Raw genomic sequence first — 19,314 nt, forward strand, 5'->3', positions numbered from 1 at the left:
CTTAGGAGCATATACTTTGCCCTCAAATAAATTGAATGACTATAAAAACGGCGAACAACCTTCCAAATAAAGAATCAACGGCGCAGTAAAATTTTCCTCAGAAACGTCACGGATGTGATCTGTGGGATCACTCGTCGATTAATAGCCACAGGAGCTGTCGATAACACAACTTTCGGCATTCTTTTGTAGTAGGCTGAAAACTAGGCGCTCAGGAAAACTCTCCACGTTAATTACCTGCAGGGTATTCGACGTGGGTTAGAGACAGCGGCACCCATGATCGAATTTCGTTGTCCAAATCGCCAGGTACCGGACCGTTCCCCTGGTCGACCAGCGGCCATGTTGTGTTGGCGATTTTCCCGCAGAGGCAGTGTTATAAACATAAATGCCACTCCATACGACGTCCACACCCGTCCGCGCATCCCTTCGAAAAAGAAAAAAAGAAGAAAAGAAACCTTTAGCTTGTGCAAACGTAAATTACAAAAAATAGGTTATTGTTACGCTAATAATTTTATAAAATAAAGCGCAATTATATGTTGGCATCAACGAAACAATCTCAACAACTCTTTTAACTTCCATTTAACAGGATCCTAACTGGCCGCGACACAGGCAAGCCAAGCCTCGATGACTACATTTTATTTATAATATGGCGACGCCCATAAAACATGCGCTGAAGTTTGAAATCGTCGCCGAATGCCCAGTCACTAAAGCTAGGGCTTCAGTTTTAACTCTTCCACATGCTGTTATTGAAACACCAGTGTTCATGCCGGTGGGCACACAAGGAACCCTCAAGGGTCTTGTGCCTCAACAAATTGAGGAGCAAAAATGCAACATGATTCTTGCGAACACTTACCATCTCGGCATGCGTCCCGTGAGTTGCTGTCAATGCAGCAAATTGACAAGTATTACGTTTATATGCATGCAAGGAATACATTGTACTGCGCTGAATTAGCCCAAGATTTATTAGTTGTCATAAGCGCCAAGCGTTGATTTTGTGTCGTCTAAACATGTTTTCACGGTGGAATTATGTGCGCACATTCTGCAGGGGACAGAAATTTTGCAAAAAGCAGGGGGCCTTCACAAGTTCATGAATTGGAAAAACGGTTTGCTGACTGTAAGTTCCATGTTTTGCTTAATACTTGTCAATACTCATTAGTGACTGAGCACCCATAAGTAGTTTTGCGGCCTTGACGTACCACTCACCAGCCCGTTTCACGTTTTAGGATAGCGGCGGTTTTCAAATGGTCTCGCTTGTCAAACTGAGCGAAGTTACGGAAGAAGGCGTAAGGTTTGTGTCCCCGTACGACCAGCGTGAGATCATGCTCAGCCCAGAAAAATCGACCGAAATACAGAATACAATTCACGCCGACATTATGATGCAGCTGGACGACGTCGTCAGCAGTACGATCTCTGGACCGCGGGTTGAAGAAGCCATGCACAGGTGTCTGTCACTTTTTACAGTTACCGCAATATTGCATGCTGGTTGGAATTTTCGCAATGAATGAATGTCATAGATGTAGCTTCATAGATGTAGCTTCATAGGTGTAAGTTAAGCTACAGTAGTAATAAATATATATAATTATAAATCATAATTCAAATTTGTATGAGCATTATAACTTGTGCAAAGAGGATTTGTAAATGTCAGCCTCTAGATTCTGTGCCATTAAATTTACATCACCGTGTCATTGTGACAAAAACTAGATTTCCTTGCAATGTTGTATGTGTTGGCATGTGTAAAAAACGTTCACTGCTTTGGCGTCCCCATCACGCACCCTGCACGGGGTGCGTGACGGCAGTTATTCCCTCTGTGCAGCTGTGCAGGGCTTTTGCTGTAGTGTGTAAGTGACATCTTTGCTAGAAATGAACGTAGAGGGAAAAAAAATTCTTGGTCCTTCTTATGCAATAGAGTTACTGTATAGGCTCCCAAGCAGTGACTCTATTAGATGTATGGATGGATAATGCTGAATGCTTTAAATCAGGCAGCAGCTCATGCCACCTAGCCGTGGCTATACTCACGGACAACTTTCTGTGGCTATGAAGGGAAACCATGGATGCCAAGCACACATAAGTGAGAGTGCTTCTAAAAAGAACCCTGCATTTTCATCCATGTTAGCTTAAGCTGGAGAAGAGAAAAACACTTTATCAACAGCAGTTAAGACAAAACACACCACTAAATGTAAAAGTTTACTTATTTTGCAGCTTTTCCCTTCTGCATCTAGCCAAATGCGAAACCGCCACACGTGGAAGCTGCGTCGATTCAGCGTCTGTTCCTAGCAGCCAAAAGCACTGTCAAACGTTAGCAAACTACTTGGCACGGCAACACGTGCAGAAGCTCTGTCCTAGTAATTTTCCCTTCATAGCCACAGAAAGTTGTCTGCGAGTATAGCGACATATTTTGTACTTAGTGGAGGGTGAAATTTAATTCTTGCCTTGATTTTAGCCACCAATCAGATAACCTCTGGTTGGTTGTTTCTACCCGCTTAAAAGTTTATTTGGCTCCACTGTCCCTAAACGCCAATGCTTTGAAAAAATCAGCCCTGTTGCTTTGAACTGTAGGGCGAAGCCCTTTACAAAAAAGTATCGCCTGTTTCCCCCTCTCCACACACACCGCATGCTTATTGACCCCTTGGTACTTAACTCAATATGTCTTAGTCCACAATACTCACCTGCTGGCTTCAAACAACAAATAGCTTCCTCTGGAATTATCGTAGATATTTCCTGCTTGAAAGTTCTGTATGTTCCCAGTGCTGATTTAGTCTGCATCCCTATTTTCCACAGGCCCCTCTCTGTTTTACCTTTTTCTTAACCGATGATTCTTGGTTTGACCCCCCCCCTACCCCCCTTGCTGCCCAAATATTTGCTTGACAGTTTTCTGGTTCGTTTCCTCCATATTGTGTGAACATTCCTCATGTACAAGTAACTGAAAACATTCATAGCCCACCAACTTTCCCCCATTTCTTGCAATCGTTCCTCAAATTCTATCTCGCTTCTAGCTTCCCTGATATGATGTACTTGCGTGTGTTCCCAAGGCAAGCCTACCTACACCACATTGCTTAAATTCAAACCTTGCTCGAACCTCTGATCTCATGCACACGACCACATTGCCGAAAGTCAGACTAGGAACCATCACCCCTTTTTAAATCCCTCTCATCATCATCATCAGCCTGGTTACACCCACTGCAGGGCAAAGGCCTCTCCCATACTTCTCCAACAACCACGGTCATGTACTAATTGTGGCCATGCCGTCCCTGCAAACTTCTTAATCTCATCCGCCCACCTAACTTTCTGCCGCCCCCTGCTACGCTTCCCTTCCCTTGGAATCCAGTCCGTAACCCTTCATGACCATCGGTTATGTTCCCTCCTCATTACATGTCCTGCCCATGCCCATTTCTTTTTCTTGATTTCAACTAAGATGTCATTAACTCGCGTTTGTTCCCTCGCCCAATCTGCTCTTTTCTTATCCCTTAACGTTACACCTATCATTCTTCTTTCCATAGCTCGTTACGTCATCCTCAATTTGAGTAGAACCCTTTTCGTAAGCCTCCAGGTTTCTGCCCCGTAGGTGAGTACTGGTAAGACACAGCTATTATACACTTTTCTCTTGAGGGATAATGGCAACCTGCTGTTCATGATCTGAGAATGCCTGCTAAACGCACCCCAGCCCATTCTTATCCTTCTGATTATTTCCGTCTCATGGTCCGGATCTGCAGTCACTACCTGTCCTAAGTAGATGTATTTCCTTACCACTTCCAGTGCCTCACTACCTATTGTAAACTGCTGTTCTCTTCCGAGACTGTTAAACATTACTTTAGTTTTCTGCAGGTTAATTTTTAGACCCACCCTTCGGCTTTGCCTCTCCAGGTCAGTGAGCATGCATTGCAGTTGGTCACCTGAGTTACTAAGGTATTCTCCATTAACATTTATCCCCAATTCTTCCCAATCCAGGTCTCTGAATACCTCCTGTAAACAGGCTGTGAATAGCATTGGAGAGATCGTATCTCCCTGCCTGACGCCTTTCTTTATTGGGATTTTGTTGTTTTCTTTATGGAGGACTACGGTGGCTGTGGAGCCGCTGTAGATATCTTTCAATATTTTTGCATACGGCTCGTCTACACTCTGATTCCGCAATGCCTCCATGACTGCTGAAGTTTCGACAGAATCAAACGCTTTCTCGTAATCAATGAAAGCTATATATAAAGGTTGGTTATATTCCGCACATTTCTCTATCACCTGATTGATAGTGTTAATATGGTCGATGGTTGAGTAGCCTTTACGGAATCCTGCCTGGTCCTTTGCTTGACAGAAGTCTAAGGTGTTCCTGATTCTATTTGCGATTACCTTAGGAAATAGTTTGTAGGCCACGGACAGTAAGCTGATCGGTCTACAATTTTTCAAGTCTTTGGCATCCCCTTTCTTATGGATTAGGATTATGTTAGCATTCTTCCAAGATTCCGGTACGCTCGAGGTCATGAGGCATTGCGTATACAGGGTGGCCAGTTTCTCTAGTACAATCTGCCCACCATCCTTCAACAAATCTGCTGTTACCTGATCCTCCCCAGCTGCCTTCCCCCTTTGCATATCTCCTAAGGCTTTCTTTACTTCTTCCAGCGTTACCTGTGGGATTTCGAATTCCTCTAGACTGTTTTCTCTTCCATTATCGTCGTGGGTGCCATTGGTACTGTATAAATCTCTATAGAACTCCTCAGCCACTTGAACTTTCTCATCCATATTAGTAATGATATTGCCGGCTTTGTCTCTTAACGCATACATCTGATTCTTGCCAATTCCTAGTTTCTTCTTCACTGTTTTTAGGCTTCCTCCGTTCCTGAGAGCATGTTCAATTCTATCCATATTATACTTCCTCATGTCAGCTGTCTTACGCTTGTTGATTAACTTCGAAAGTTCTGCCAGATCTATTCTAGCTGTAGGGTTAGAGGCTTTCATACATTGGCGTTTCTTGATCAGATCTTTCGTCTCCTGCAATAGTTTACTGGCATCCTGCCTAACGGAGTTACCACCGACTTCCATTGCACACTCCTTAATGATGCCCACAAGATTGTCGTTCATTGCTTCAACACTAAGGTCCTCTTCCTGATGTAAAGCGGAATACCTGTTCTGTAGCTTGAGCTGGAATTCCTCTATTTTCCCTCTTACCGCTAAATCATTGATCGACTTCTTATGTACCAGTTTCTTCCATTCCCTCCTCAGGTCTAGGCTAATTCGAGTTCTTACCATCCTGTGGTCACTGCAGCGCACCTTGCCGAGCACGTCCACATCTTGTATGATGCCAGGGTTAGCGCAGAGTATGAAGTCTGTTTCATTTCTAGTCTCGCCATTCGGGCTCCTCCACGTCCACTTTCGGCTGTGCCGCTTGCGGAAGAAGGTATTCATTATCCGCATATTATTCTGTTCCGCAAACTCTACTAATAACTCTCCCCTGCTATTCCTAGTGCCTATGCCATATTCCCCCACTGCCTTGTCTCCAGCCTGCTTCTTGCCTACCTTGGCATTGAAGTCGCCCATTAGTATGGTGTATTTAGTTTTCACTCTACCTATCGCTGATTCCACGTCTTCATAGAAGCTTTCGACTTCCTGGTCATCATGACTGGATGTAGGGGCGTAGACCTGTACAACCTTCATTTTGTACCTCTTATTAAGTTTCACAAGACCTGCCACCCTCTCGTTAATGCTATAGAATTCCTGTATGTTACTAGCTATATTCTTATTAATCAGGAATCCGACTCCTAGTTCTCTTCTCTCCGCTAAACCCCGGTAGCACAGGACGTGCCCGCTTTTTAGCACTGTATCTTCTTTTAGCACTGTAGCTTCTTTTGGCCTCCTAACTTCACTGAGCCCTATTATATCCCATTTACTGCCCTCTAATTCCTCCAATAGTACTGCTAGACTCGCCTCACTAGATAACGTTCTAGCGTTAATGCAGCGGTGGCGTAGAGGTAGAACACCCGCCTCGCGTGCAAGAGGTCTGTGGTTCGAATCCCGGTGCCGGCAATTTTCCACCGGATTAAAAAAAAAAGAAATCCGCGTGTTGATAAAATTGCATAAACAGGCCTGGAGTGTGACCTGATCCCGGTGACCAGAACCGGTAACGCACTCCCTCACCAGAGCAGGATTGGCCACCCTGGTGCAGTACTTGGCCACAACCTCCTATATGAACACAACAATCAAACCCCGGCCCTCAGTCCCCAGCAGCTGCGAAGCAACTGACCACAGCGGCGGTCAGACCTGCGACGCAGCAGGGGGTGCTAAGAATCACTGGCTCCGGACAGGCCGCCATTGGAGTATGAACCTGGCAACGTTTAACGCTAAATCCCTCTCACCTCTTCGTAACTATTGTAATTCCACAGTGCCCTATCTTCATCACTGATGCATTCCTGCTACCTTTAGTCGTTACATATTTTTCATCTTCCATTAGGTTCTCAGCCCCATTGTTTGTCCACATGCAAGGATATTTGTATTCATCCGCTACCTCCAGTGTAACCTCCAGCGTATGAATGCAATGCATCGTACTGCCATCTCTCTGCACTTTGAGGAAGTTTGAAAGGAGCACCATGGCCTCCAAGATTTGAATGCACTGGCAGCTTTAGCTCCGGCCATCTATCGCATGGAGAGAAAGTAATTTCAGTGGTAGGTGTGGCTGGCTCCTTCTCTGTACCGTTGTGCTCGCACCCGAGGGCATTTCATGTGCCGAGTGGGTTTTTGCATGCTCCGGTACTGTTGCTGCAGCTTGGATGAGGCAACAAAAGCACAATTTTGCACTGACATGTGATCTCTTACTAATTGGGAAATGATGGCTGAAGGTGTACAAGGTGCGAAGAGCGTGCTGGCGGCTATTTATTCTCAATTGCAGTAATTTTGGGGGGCACACATTTACTCCCTCTGCATTCATGTGGGTATGTAGAACGGGTATATCTGTGCAAGAGTTTGTCATGAGACAGGTAGAAAGTATGAACAGCCACCAACTAGCCCCTTTCATTGACCTTTAGAACTGCGTATCTACTGTTGGCTTAGTTAATGAACAAACAAGCCTAAGTTGCAGGAATAACTGTGTAAGTTCAAAGGTAATTATTCAAAGTAAAGTGTCACTGAAAGTCCAAACACACAATGAATGATTCAGCTGAGCCGCAGCAAGGTTTAAGAAAAGTTTAATTGCAGATTAACAAAAATATGTGTTCTGCTGCATGTATTTGCATGGCCATTGCCTGCTGTGTGCTGCAGTTTCAAGGCCACATGAAGCGAGAAATTGTGTGCGAAGCATGAAGTGATAAATCATCCAATTATTTACTCATTTATTGCTATATTATATTTCTTGCCTAAGCAGACATTACCATAATTATGAACAGTATGATTTAATTGTTAATTATACCGAACATGAAAATCTGCGTGTCTCTCATCCGTGTGTCTGCTTATGGAATCTTTATTTTATTTATTCTAAGAAACTATATTTATTTATGAATACCTTAAAGGCCTTCAGGAAGGCATTGGGTAAGGGGATACTACAGTGGAAAACTACAGTTACATCAACACAAAACAAGCATTATTTAACGAAGCAAAAGAAATCATCAACAAACCAAAAGGTTTATTCGCACAACATAATAGCATGCAAGGTCAATACTGTCAATACAAAAAAACACAATTTAAATGAAAACTGAAAACAGAGAAAAGTACTCACAGTTAGATACTGGTAAATATTATATGAAGATCATCGCATTACAGAGTAGGCATACAGTGAGGCAGTTGCCATGTCATTTGCTGAATCATTACAATGCAAAGTGCAATAAAAGAAACAAAGTAAGACAAGGCAACAATTAAACTCTTCCATCTACGATAAGCTACAAGTTCAAAGGCAATGAATGGTGTGTGAACCCATACGATCAGTTTCAAAAATTGAATTGCTAAACATAAGTGCTACAAAATCAGTGGATAAGAATATAGAAAAGTTCTGGAAAAAAAAATAGAGGCCTTAGAGAACTAGATGGTTGAGACATCATAATGTTTGAGGCACAGCTGAAAAAATGCCTGGTATATATCCTGTGAAAACCTTTCGCAACACGTGAAAAGAGAGGCAATACGCACATTGAGATCTTGCACGGTCTGCCATCTATGGCCGCCTTCACCTGCGCCAGAACTCTCGGCTAACAGCACCATCTAGGGTTGACCAGGTATGCACGCCACATTATATCTTTTTTGCTATGAAGCACGTCGAATGGGATGGCTGGAGCAAAACTTGCAAGAGCACACAATCTCGGAGGACATGGGAGCACAAGTTCCTGGTGACTCACTGGTCAGTCAACACACACCAGAGGAATGTGACAAGTGACCCACCGGTGGGTCATCATGCTCAGGAATCGAAACTTCAAGAAGTGCTGCCGCAATGAACATGTACATGTTGAGAAAAAAAAAATGTATCTGCAGAGCCTTCCCTTGTGAAGGCAGCAAAACAGCACATAATCTTTGTGTCCCACTCGTAACATCAGCAAAATATTTGCCATTGGGCTTGAAGAAAGAGTGAAAAAAGAAGTCACAACACACTTACACATATGAATTACATCACTTTAAAATGTGCTTTCAAGAAAAAAAGTTGGCAAAGCAGCCACAAAGGACTAACTAGCCCCAGCATAAGCCAGACGTACTGAAACAGCATGCGCAATACACAGGCTATAAGAAAGGACAAAGATGCAGTCCATGCATTGCGCACACTATTTCAGTATAACCTAACATCAACTCACCCAGATTTCATAATTGTACATGTAATATGAGAAGCCACAACAATGACTTCATTGTGAAGAATTGATGAACAGCAACCTGGCAATGAGAGCTATAGGGACCGAGGTTAGGTCCACTACAACAATGTGCGAGTCAGCGAGCGAAAGACCTAAGAAACATTTGGACTGATGACAGGAGCAGAAGAAGCTCTTTTTTATTCTTCTTCCTTTTTTTCAACTTCTCAGCTCAAGGCATGAGATGCATGCGCCAGATTTCGCCATATATAAAAGGCAGCCAAGGAAGATGACAATGACTGCTAGAGAACTCTCCCTCTTATAGGAGAAGAGCAGCACCCAAGAAACAGCCTTCATTTCAGCGGTTGTAAAGTCGTTGAGAGCAGATAATGATGGCGAGGTTGCTAGGGTAGGCTGGTTTGACCCTGTCTATTGCCACAACTTCTTCACATCCGTTGAGGTCTATGGTAACAGTTTTTTCTGTCCGCTTGAATGCCTTGAAAGGGCCATCATAGGGAGGCGTTAGAGATAGTTCGATGTCTTCACGCCATGCGAAAACGTGTCTCACTGTAGGCATGTCTTTGCTTACAAAAATATTACTTGAGGATGCAACCCTACTGGGGCAAGGACGTAGGCATGCAAACAGGCAGCGGAGCTACTGAACATAGCTGTCTGGATTGTGCGTGGCAACAGTAGCTGGTGCAAAAATTCATCAGGCAACTGCAACGTTCTTCCAAAAGCCAGTTCCCCAGCTATGCAGCTGAGGTCTTCCTTGAAAGAGGAGCACGCACCTAGCAGTACAAATGGAAGGTCTTCAGCCCAAGAAGGGCGAGCCTGGTGGGCCATCAAGGCAGCTGTAAGTTGACAGGGGAGGCGTTCCACCATTCCATTTGCTGATGGGTGATACACGGTAGTATAGATATGGCAGATGCCAAGCATGTACGTGAGTTCGCGGAAGTGGTATGTGAGTTCGCAGCCACGATCGGTCATAATAACGCTGGGGCATGCAAAGCATGAGATCCAGCCACTGACAAATGCGGAAGCTGCTGTAAGTGCTGTTATGTCAGTGGCAGACAATGCTTCAGGCCTGCACAAGTGAGTATGTAGCGAGCACCTTGGGATGGTGGCAGCAGGCCAACGTTGTCAACGTATATGTGATCGAACCAGGCGTTACGTAGACAAAAAGAGTGAATTGGCAACTTTGTGTGTCACCCGCCGTGGTTGCTCAGTGGCTATGGTGTTGGGCTGCTGAGCACGAGGTCGTGGGATCGAATCTCGGCCACGGCGGCCGCATTTCGATGGGGGCGAAATGCGAAAACACCCGTGTGCTTAGATTTAGGTGCACGTTAAAGAACCCCAGGTGGTCAAAATTTCCGGAGTCCTCCACTACGGCGTGCCTCATAATCAGAAAGTGGTTTTGGCACGTAAAACCCCAAATATTATTATTATTAACTTTGTGTGTCATGTCGTCTTGGAACGTTGACAGTGAAGGCATTTGCTAGCCCAGCGGCACACGTCAGAGTTCACGCCCAGCTACACAAAGCAGGAAGTAAATAGACACTGGGTGGCACGAGCTCCGGGATGACTTGCACTGTGTAGCTTGTCAAATACTTGATGGCAGAGTCGGAATGGAAGGAATGGGTATGTTCGACCCCTTGATATGTCGCAAGTGATAGTGCCGGAAGAAATTAAGAGGGGCACGTCGGAGAACGCTAATAATGTAACAGAGAACCAGAGGTCCCGAAGCTCAATGTCTGAATGCTGCACTGTGGCATATTCTTCAAAATCAAGTGTGGCCGTGGATATTGTGTCAATACAGGATAAGACATCTGCAGCTACATTTACTGGACCTTCAATGTATCGTATGTCCATGGTAAATTCAGAGATCAATTGAGGTGCCGCATCTCTCGTGCGGTGTAAGTGTTGTGATTTCCACATAATCTGTGATCTGCAAGGATATGAAAGCGTGTTCCTTTCAGCAGGTGTCGGAGCTGCCGAACACCCACGTATACCGCAAGCAGCTCATCACCAAACATGCTGTAGCACGTTTCTGCAGGCTTCAGCTTCTGGGGGGAAAAAACAAGTGGGCACCAGAAATTGCACTGGAACTGTTATAAAATGGTGCTCACAGTTGCACTAGATATATTGGTGTTAGGGCAAATTGGTGCAACATGTAGGGGATGCACCAGCAGGGTGGCATCTGCCAATGTGTTTTTGGCAGCTTGGAAAGACTCTTCGACGTTGAACGTTCATGACAGTGGAGCAGACAGAGCTTTAGTGATCTTGAGAAGCTCGGTCAGTGGTATAATAATTTGGGCAACATTGGGAAGAAAATGGCGGTAGAAATTCTGTAGCCCAAGGAACTCTCGGAGCTTTCGCAGTGACATTGGGTGAGGGAACTCGTGCAAGGCCTGAACTTTCTTTTCCAATGGTCTGATTTCTTCGGGAGTCAAGCAGTGTCCAAGGAACGCAATGTTGCAGACACCAAAGACATACTTTGCGGGTTTGATGGAGCCATGAAAATAGCTGCCGCAAATGGTTGCTTTGCTGCTCAGGGGAAATACTAGCCACCAGGAGGTCATCGAGGTATGTAAAGACGAAGGGGAGTCCCCAGGTGGACCTCATTGATAAATCTCTGGAACGTCTGAGCACTGTTTCCCAGCCTGAACAACATGCGGACATACTCAAAAAGCCTGAATGCTGTTGCAGTTGCAGTCTTTGGGATGTCTGAAGGCTTGACAGGGATTTGATGGTAGGCCTTCACTAAATCTATCTTGCCAAATATTACTGTTCCAGCTAAGTTCTCTGCGAAGTCGTGAATGTGAGGGAGTGTATAGCGATCAGGGACTGGCATGTGTTGAACACGCAGTAGCCGCCTCACGGGTGCTAATCCCCTGGGTCACACTTTGGTGCCATGTGGAGAGCTGAAGACCAACTGCTTGACGAAAGACGGATGATACCCATTTGCAGCATGTGGTAGAATTCTCTCCTTGCGATGGCAAGGCGGTCACCAGCGAGGCATCTGGGTCGGCAGAACACTGGGGGGGCCTGTGGTGACATGATGCGTGACATTATGACGTACTGGCAGTGCATGATTGGAAGGTTTCATGATGGCAGGGAAGTCTGACAGAATTGAGGCAAACGCAGATGATGGTATCTGTGGTACCATTCTAGTGGTTGATGTCATAGGTGCGAGGATGCCTTGTATAGACATCCTAGTCGTCATGTCCACAAGGTGACGGGCGCGGAGGTCAGCACTAAGGGCGAATTAGGTCAGAAAATCCACATCCAACATGGCCATATGTGTGTCTGCAACAAGGAACAGCCATTAGAAGGTGCATTGGAGACTCAAGTTGATGGTAAGAGAGCGCTGGCCATATGTGTTGATAGAAGAGCTGTTAGCTGCTTGAAGGGGCATGGTTTTTTGGCATGCTGCCAGTCTAGTCGCACAGCAGGAATGATGCTGACCTCTGCACCTGTCCATGAGAAATCTGGCAATCCTGTCAGTGATGTAGAACAGGCAACTTGTACAGCAAGAGTCACTGGCCGCCATCAGCGACTCTGCGGCATGTTTCCCTGCCAGCTGCAAGGGGAACAGCACTGACTTGCGCTGGCACTGAATTTGTTGTCGTGGCCAGAACAAGGGCTGGACCAAGAAGGGAATTTGGAATGGCAATCGTGGTTGCACTGACGAAGGTGGGGCGATGGCCATAGTGTAATAATGATCTCAGCAAGATCGTCAATCATTTGCTCAAGGGGACACTGCTGATCTTCAAGGTGCGACAGCAGAACAGTTGTTGTTGCCACAGTACCTCTTGTTCAGAGTCAGTGATGCAGTCGGCCAGCTTGGCAAGATTGTTGAGGGACATTTCTAATGGTGTGGTAGCTAAGGCGACCACGAGATTCTGCGGCAGGCACAGAAGGAACAGTTCACACAGCAGTGGGCTGTTTGCGACTGGCCTACAGTCACCGAGAAGCCACCGCACATAACATAGAAGTCCCGACGGTCGATGGTCACCAAGCACCTCTTCGTTGAGAAGCTGCTGGAGGCACCTGCACAGAGACACGAACTTGCGTTGCTGCACCATCGTTTTGAAATGCTCATAGGGGCGGGTGTCATGGGGTGCGTCCACAACGTCTTGCAATCCTCAAGCATCTCTGTAGATAGTGCCAAGACAGTGTGGAAAATATGTGTAGGATAATTTACGAAAACAGTTTTGTCAAGCATTTCTGAGCATATGATATAGCCTATAGCTTCTTCAAATACAACTTTGCCTAAAAACAAACATTTAAAAATAGTTGACTGATTTTAAGTAGCTAAATGAGCACACTAAAACAAGTATTCTGGGTTGCTTAAAATCGCGAATAACTTGCTTTTGATTTCAGCCACCTGCCAATACCTTTTTTGTTTGTTAAGCTTGGTTGTGTGAAACACCCAGCATTAAAGGTTTCCAGCACAGTCTCGAACCAAAAACCATACACTAACCGGAATTTTAGGTGGACCTGAACCGGAACCGATATTGTAAGAACATGCCTGAACTCGAACCAAATATGAACTGAAAAAAGAATGACGGTTATCGGTTTGGCACAAAACAGTTCAAGCATATAGGGTGCTCAATAGATAAGCAATTCTTTGAAATATTTATTTCTGTTGGCACACCCTGTTTGCAGATTGTTACGACATTAGGTGCAATGTGTGCGAGAATGAGGTGAGACCTAGGCAGAGATCCTTGTACTTCTGAACTTGGTCATGCCACTTCTGTAGAAGCTGCCAATTCGGCCGTTATAGATCCGCTGGCTACTGTTACTAGATTAAATGCACACACCAGGATACATGGAGAGCAATAATGATGGTGCCCTCGAGAAGGGAAAATATGAGAAACAACACGTTCATCACTACAGCTTCTTGTAACAATAACACTGCGGTTGCTAATGTGAAGGCCGTCACCATCTCAGTGCGCGGCAACAGCGGCGCGTAACATGTACTTTTTGTTGCCGGCTGTGGTTCAAATATTTGGGACTTTCCAGCAGATTACAATGCTTTCCTATTTTTCAAATCTTTCCCAGGGCACATTGTGCATGATTTTGACTTTTTGTCTGCGCTTAGTCAGCGCAAGACTGCGCCACACGTAGGTCGGCAAACTCACTCAGACTCGAATCAACCCATGAGGCCGAGTCTAAGTAAAATTCTTGCGAGTCCGAGGGAGCATAGCTGAGCAGAATGTTGACGAGTCTAAGTCCGAATGAGCCTTAAGGAAAAAAATATCATTTGTGAGTGAGTTTGAATGAGTTCCATTTGCTTTGACAACCTGTGGTGCAGCGTGCAGTAAAACTCACAATATATCTCACAAACTGTCCTTGTTCATCGTTCCAAAACATGAGTGCCCTCACCTGCTTTTATTTTAAGCAAAGAAAGAACAAAAACAAACAGAAAACTGAGTGAGATGCAAATTGCTTGCTTCTCTCATTGCTACAGACTAGAAGTTTGAAGTTGTAATTTATGTAATACAATGTGAATGTGGGCACTTTCTCCAACAAAAATAAAAGGTTACTTTAAGGATCTAGCATGGAACCGCCGGGCCGGTGTTGGCAATGCCCGGATCTACGCTGCATCCTCAAGGTCAATTCTTATAGTTTTATTCAAATACTATAAGGGACATTAACAGTCCTTGCCGTCAACTGGGAAAAACACTGATGCAAATGGAGACTCGTCTGAATAATTATAGTTTAGGAGGACCACAGTTGTTGTGCCAGCGATTGAGTTCCTGAGCAAACACACAGAAGAGGTCACTTATGCACAATAGTTACTTACCGCCATCAGGTAAGAATGTCTCATCTTAGGCAGCCTATGAATTCGCTTGGTTGATACCAAGTACTTATTTATTTAACCCATCTCAACAAGTTTGGATTCCTTCAATAAGATGCACAGTGCTGTAGTAGTGCCTTTAGCTCTTTCAACAAGCACTACACTCAACTAAACGCATCTCGGTCTTGAATCAGATGTGATCATATTGTATCATATCTCATGTACATGTATCGGATAATGTAAACAAGCCTGACCTCACAAAACCTTTCATTTCACTTTTTTTTTAATAGAAATTGTCAGTATTTTATATTCAAATTGATATTCAACGATCATTTTTCTGGAATATTCGTATTCGATTAGAAAATGCCAGAGAGCCCGTTCCTCCCACCTCCTGACCAAACTTGCCCATGTGCCATGCGGACAAGTCAATAGCACCGTGTAGCGTGTCGCCATCATAATAGAAGATAAAGTTTACTCTGCTGAACCAGTGCTAGGACAGTTATACAATTTTATTTCTCTAAACCAGAACTGAACTGGAACAAAATCGGAGCACGTTGAACTCGAACCAAACCAGTATTTCTTTTGGTTTGACAGCCTGGTTTCCAGGAAATACAAGATAACTTCTAGAAAACTTTCATAATAGAAAAAAAACGTATGTGAATAATTGAACTGAATTTGTGCTGTTTTGTTGGATAAGTTAAATAAATGTAACACATTTTGTGCCTTTAAAGGCCCAAGAGCTGTCATGTTTTCTTTATCTAACATGTGATCAAGTTATACATTCAATAAGCAGGCGTTCACTCTTTCACTGCATTTGATTTACAACTCACTTTCAGTATACTTTTACTTGCTTTGAGTAACCCTTTACATGCGTTTAAGAGCTTTGTGAGTTTCCTTTATACCACCATTGACTGTCGGTTGGAGCAATGTATCTAAAACCGGTCATCTGCTAACCTTCAAGGACCAATACGAATGTTTAATGGGATCCTGCATGTTTCATGAGTATCGCCTATTGGAAGAGAAGCTGTCGCTCTGATATTTGAGCCAGACCAAATCAAGAAAAAGAAACACGCCTGATTTTGAACAAGATTTGCTACCTTTGCTATAACCCTGAATGTTAGAAATATAAATTGTTTCATTGCTATCTTGGCAATGACTTTCTACACGTACCTCTGCATGTTGCCAACATAGACAAGGGTTTCCTTGAATAGCCTGCCAAGGCTTTAAAGGGTCTGTAAACCTGAGAAGTTTAAAGACCTCTGATTTAGGGTTGCCACCTAGCCTGTTTTTGACTAGTGTAACTATTTTCTTGCTGTTGCCAGTGGTTACTTGTTTAACCTACCAACCAGAATGCGTAGGCTTGTTTTCTGGTCCTTGCCAGAGGAAAAGTTCAGAAACTGGGTCACGGAAAAATAATGCAGATCCAGCATACATCTGGGAACCTATGTGAAGCAAAGCTTTAGTGAAGTTAAGTAAATGTTATACAACTAAATTTGATCTGTACAATAGTTTAGTCTCATCTTATACAGCATGTAATGTCGTACAATGTTTATGTTTATGCACTGCACAAGTCGCAACTTTGATCTCATGCAATGCTTATTTTCATACACTACACTGGTCACAAGCTATGTCAAAATGCAAGCACCAAATCTAGCAGATGCACAGTGTTAGATTTCGACACAGCAATGTCACGAGTACTAAGGCGATGTATGAACCTTGTTGAGGGAAAAATGAGGATGAAGGGTGTATGGCACAGAGTAGTACAACACACATCCAAATATAGTTGCACATTCTATACCCCCTTGTGTCATAGGGGCAAATACCCAAGTGTCTAAGAATGGGGTAGCCCAAATATAAGTGATCTAAGAATGATGAAAGATAAAATCATTATTCACCCGACTGTAACACGAAGCTATGAAGGAAACCAATGTGGATTTTTTAGAAAGCTTTGCAGTTGAAGTGAACTTCATCCTTTTCCAAGGCTTAAACCTGGGACCAATGCCTTTACGGGCAGTCACTCTACCCACTGAGCTAATCAGGAGGCTAGTCGATTGCAAAGTGAGGCCAAATTAATTTACAGCTCGAAGCGCAAGAAAACAGAATATGTCAGATCAGTTCTGCAGAAGCCCGCTGGTTGGAGGAAGGTGCATGAAAGGGGAAAATGTCGTCCGACCGACTGTAGCATTAGGCTACAAAAGAAACCCAATATAGGTTTCTGAAAGAAAAGTGTCACAGTTAAAGAAAAAAAATTCATGTAGTAAGCAAGATTGCATGGAGAAGTAACACACATATCTAGCTACATTTAAGGATTCTGTACCTTTTGTGTCATAGTAGCACATACCCATTCTGGAGGATTGGCCAAGAATGGCACACACCCAGTGGCACACAACAAAATGCATTGATTATAATGCACTTTTCCATGAAGAGCTTGTGTCCTTTAGAAATACCTATAAGCTGACATTATATGTGCAGGTTTTATGTTGGGATTTACTGTTTCATTAAGCAGAACATAGTTGCACTCATTGATACTACATTGTCAGTCAGCATTCAGCGCTATATAAGCCAGTTTGGTGACTTCACTCTGCAGCAGTATTGCCAGATTTTCACAGGTATATTTTTCAAGTTTCGAGGCAGAATCTTTCTTCATTTCTTGTTTGGCGGTAAAATTCCCCCTTCTTTCCAACATGAACAAATTTATTTGAAAAAAAATTCAAAAGCATCAAAAAAGTTATTTGATCAGTTTTATACTTCTTTCTGAAGAAAAGTCCCTTTCAGAGCAGCTACAGTTATGAATTTGCTCAAAGCTGACCAAAAAAGAAATTAAGGCACATTCAATTACACACCCAAAAGGCACAGTTAAGTACTGCATATGGTTCTGTGTGGGCAGCCATCTGGAGAAGAGTTTAAAAGCCATTTACAATGTCTTGATGAGATGTTTTATTTCTGAGCCATAGTGTTAATTCATCTAGCAATTTGTGAATGAATAGCTTTACTTCCTACACCACATAAGCACATTTATAGGACCAAGCTTAGTTGTAAAAATGAAAGATAAATATCAATATTCAACTTTTGATACATGGGCATGTCCTTGCTGATGGCACAAAAATCTGTGAAGCTCCAGTAATGGTCACCTTTCTTTAAAGCATGTCACCTCTTTATTAAAGGGTTCTCCAATCAGCATTGCTGAACCTTCTACCTACATTTACTTCTACCTGTGCTGCAATCACCAGAAAACTCATTGTAAGGTCATTTACATGAGCCCAAAGGAATGTCCTTTGCACCCACAAATAAAGCATGCCATACACAAGATGGTCAGATCTCTAAATCATGCAAAACAGTGTCTGTGTTAAGGTTTAGGCATGCCGGTTGACTTCAATTCTTTCAAGTTTCAATTTGAATTAAATATGACTGTCATTTTTGTTTATCTTCACCTACTCCCTCCACCATTCTTTCTTCCTGAGGAGGAGGCGGGGAGAGATGTGTTGACCTGGTAGTAATCTTCTTCTACTTCATCTTCTTCTCTCCTCATCCTCTCTATCTATTTCTTCTTCTTTCTCTTTTCTTCCTTCTTTTTTTTATGGCCTTGGCATGCCTTTGACTATCTTCAACCAGATGCGCTAGCCTTCTGTAGCCTTTCCATTTTGTCTTTCACTTCTAGAACAACTAAATGACAAATGGTGCCATGCAGGTTGACCTATGCACATCACCATCTGTGTGCTTTGCACAATGGTTGATAGCCAGGACTAGACTCAACACAAGCCATGACCAACTGTCTCAGCCAACATTTAAAGTTGTAATGAGTATTCACATTGGCAACTTGTTAGAGAGATCAGGGGAGAGATATTTATGACATCACTTCCAGCGAATCATCTCCCGACGCCCCTGTAAACAGCAAGTTTGTGCACTAACACTGTGAAGATTACCACCAAAGGCATTAAAAACTGGCACTATTTGTCTTCCTGAAACAAGGCGTGTCCCCTTTCTGGTGGCAGTCCATGCACCAGCATCGCCTGACAAAAGCGTGACATCTTCACCTGATATCCTCACCTTGCAATGGTGTTGTGACTGTATAGTGTAGATGGCACTCTGTTGCTCCCCCATGTTAATGCCCCCCTACACAACATAAGCATCCTCCTGCTTCTTTCTTCATTTCTTCCTCTCTCTGGTTTTCAAAAAGCTACAAGTGCATGCATGGACAACTTATGTCCTGTAGTAGTGCAAAAATGACATGGAACAAGAAGAGGGGAACCATACACAACAGGCACCATCCTGTATTGAAAGTAAGCAGAGCTTGAAAAAGGCCTAGTTTGTGTAGCTTATCATTTGGCTCTGCTGTGGCACGCACCGTGATACATGAAGTTAGTAGAAAACAAGCATCACGCAACCATACTGTATGGTTTAGTTTCTTTGTATCCTTTGTCATTTTTGTGCTTCTACTCTGACAGTGCTTTATCAACTAGTCTAGCAGCCAAGTCTTCTTAGACAGGCTGGGAGATTTTTCTCAAGTACAGTATACAAGCTGCCTCTTTTAACCCTTTATGGAGTGTTGCCTACAGGCAACACACCAGGAAAATATTTCCTTTCTTGATGAGTTTCGTTATTTAGTATAAATGTTTTCACCCAACACTGAATGATAGGCAGCAGGCGTGATTTGTTGGATTAGGGCGGGCACAGTAGATGAGGAAGAAGCAGTTTGGCACGTGATTCAAATTCTTTTGCAAGCTCGGCCAGGAGAGAAATATCAGTGCAATATTCCTGGCTGCAGTGGTATTG

At 43.7% G+C, this 19,314-nt stretch overlaps 2 protein-coding genes across 5 annotated transcripts in view; one reads left to right on the plus strand and one right to left on the minus strand.

Moving 5' to 3' along the window:
- The window catches only part of LOC142575848 (dolichyldiphosphatase 1-like), a gene marked incomplete at its 5' end in the record, with an annotated part of 28,054 nt that extends 27,687 nt beyond the window's left edge, over positions 1–367 (minus strand). The window contains one exon of the mRNA XM_075685594.1: positions 235–367. Coding sequence (XP_075541709.1) covers positions 235–367 — 133 coding nt within the window. The remainder of the gene's footprint in view (positions 1–234) is intronic.
- Positions 368–627: 260 nt separating this feature from the next.
- The window catches only part of Tgt (tRNA-guanine transglycosylase), a 54,637-nt gene continuing 35,950 nt past the window's right edge, over positions 628–19,314 (plus strand). For 3 of the 4 annotated variants that reach the window (XM_075688302.1, XM_075688294.1, XM_075688311.1), the window contains exons 1-3: positions 629–868; positions 1,043–1,111; positions 1,221–1,438. In XM_075688302.1, the coding sequence (XP_075544417.1) occupies positions 644–868; positions 1,043–1,111; positions 1,221–1,438 (512 nt within the window). In that variant the 5' untranslated portion in view covers positions 629–643. Of the gene's footprint in view, positions 869–1,042; positions 1,112–1,220; positions 1,439–19,314 lie in introns of all 4 variants that reach the window. The other variant, XM_075688285.1, reaches the window with a different exon arrangement.

Source organism: Dermacentor variabilis, chromosome 1 (genome assembly GCF_050947875.1).
Source record: "Dermacentor variabilis isolate Ectoservices chromosome 1, ASM5094787v1, whole genome shotgun sequence".
Taxonomy (NCBI): domain Eukaryota; kingdom Metazoa; phylum Arthropoda; class Arachnida; order Ixodida; family Ixodidae; genus Dermacentor; species Dermacentor variabilis.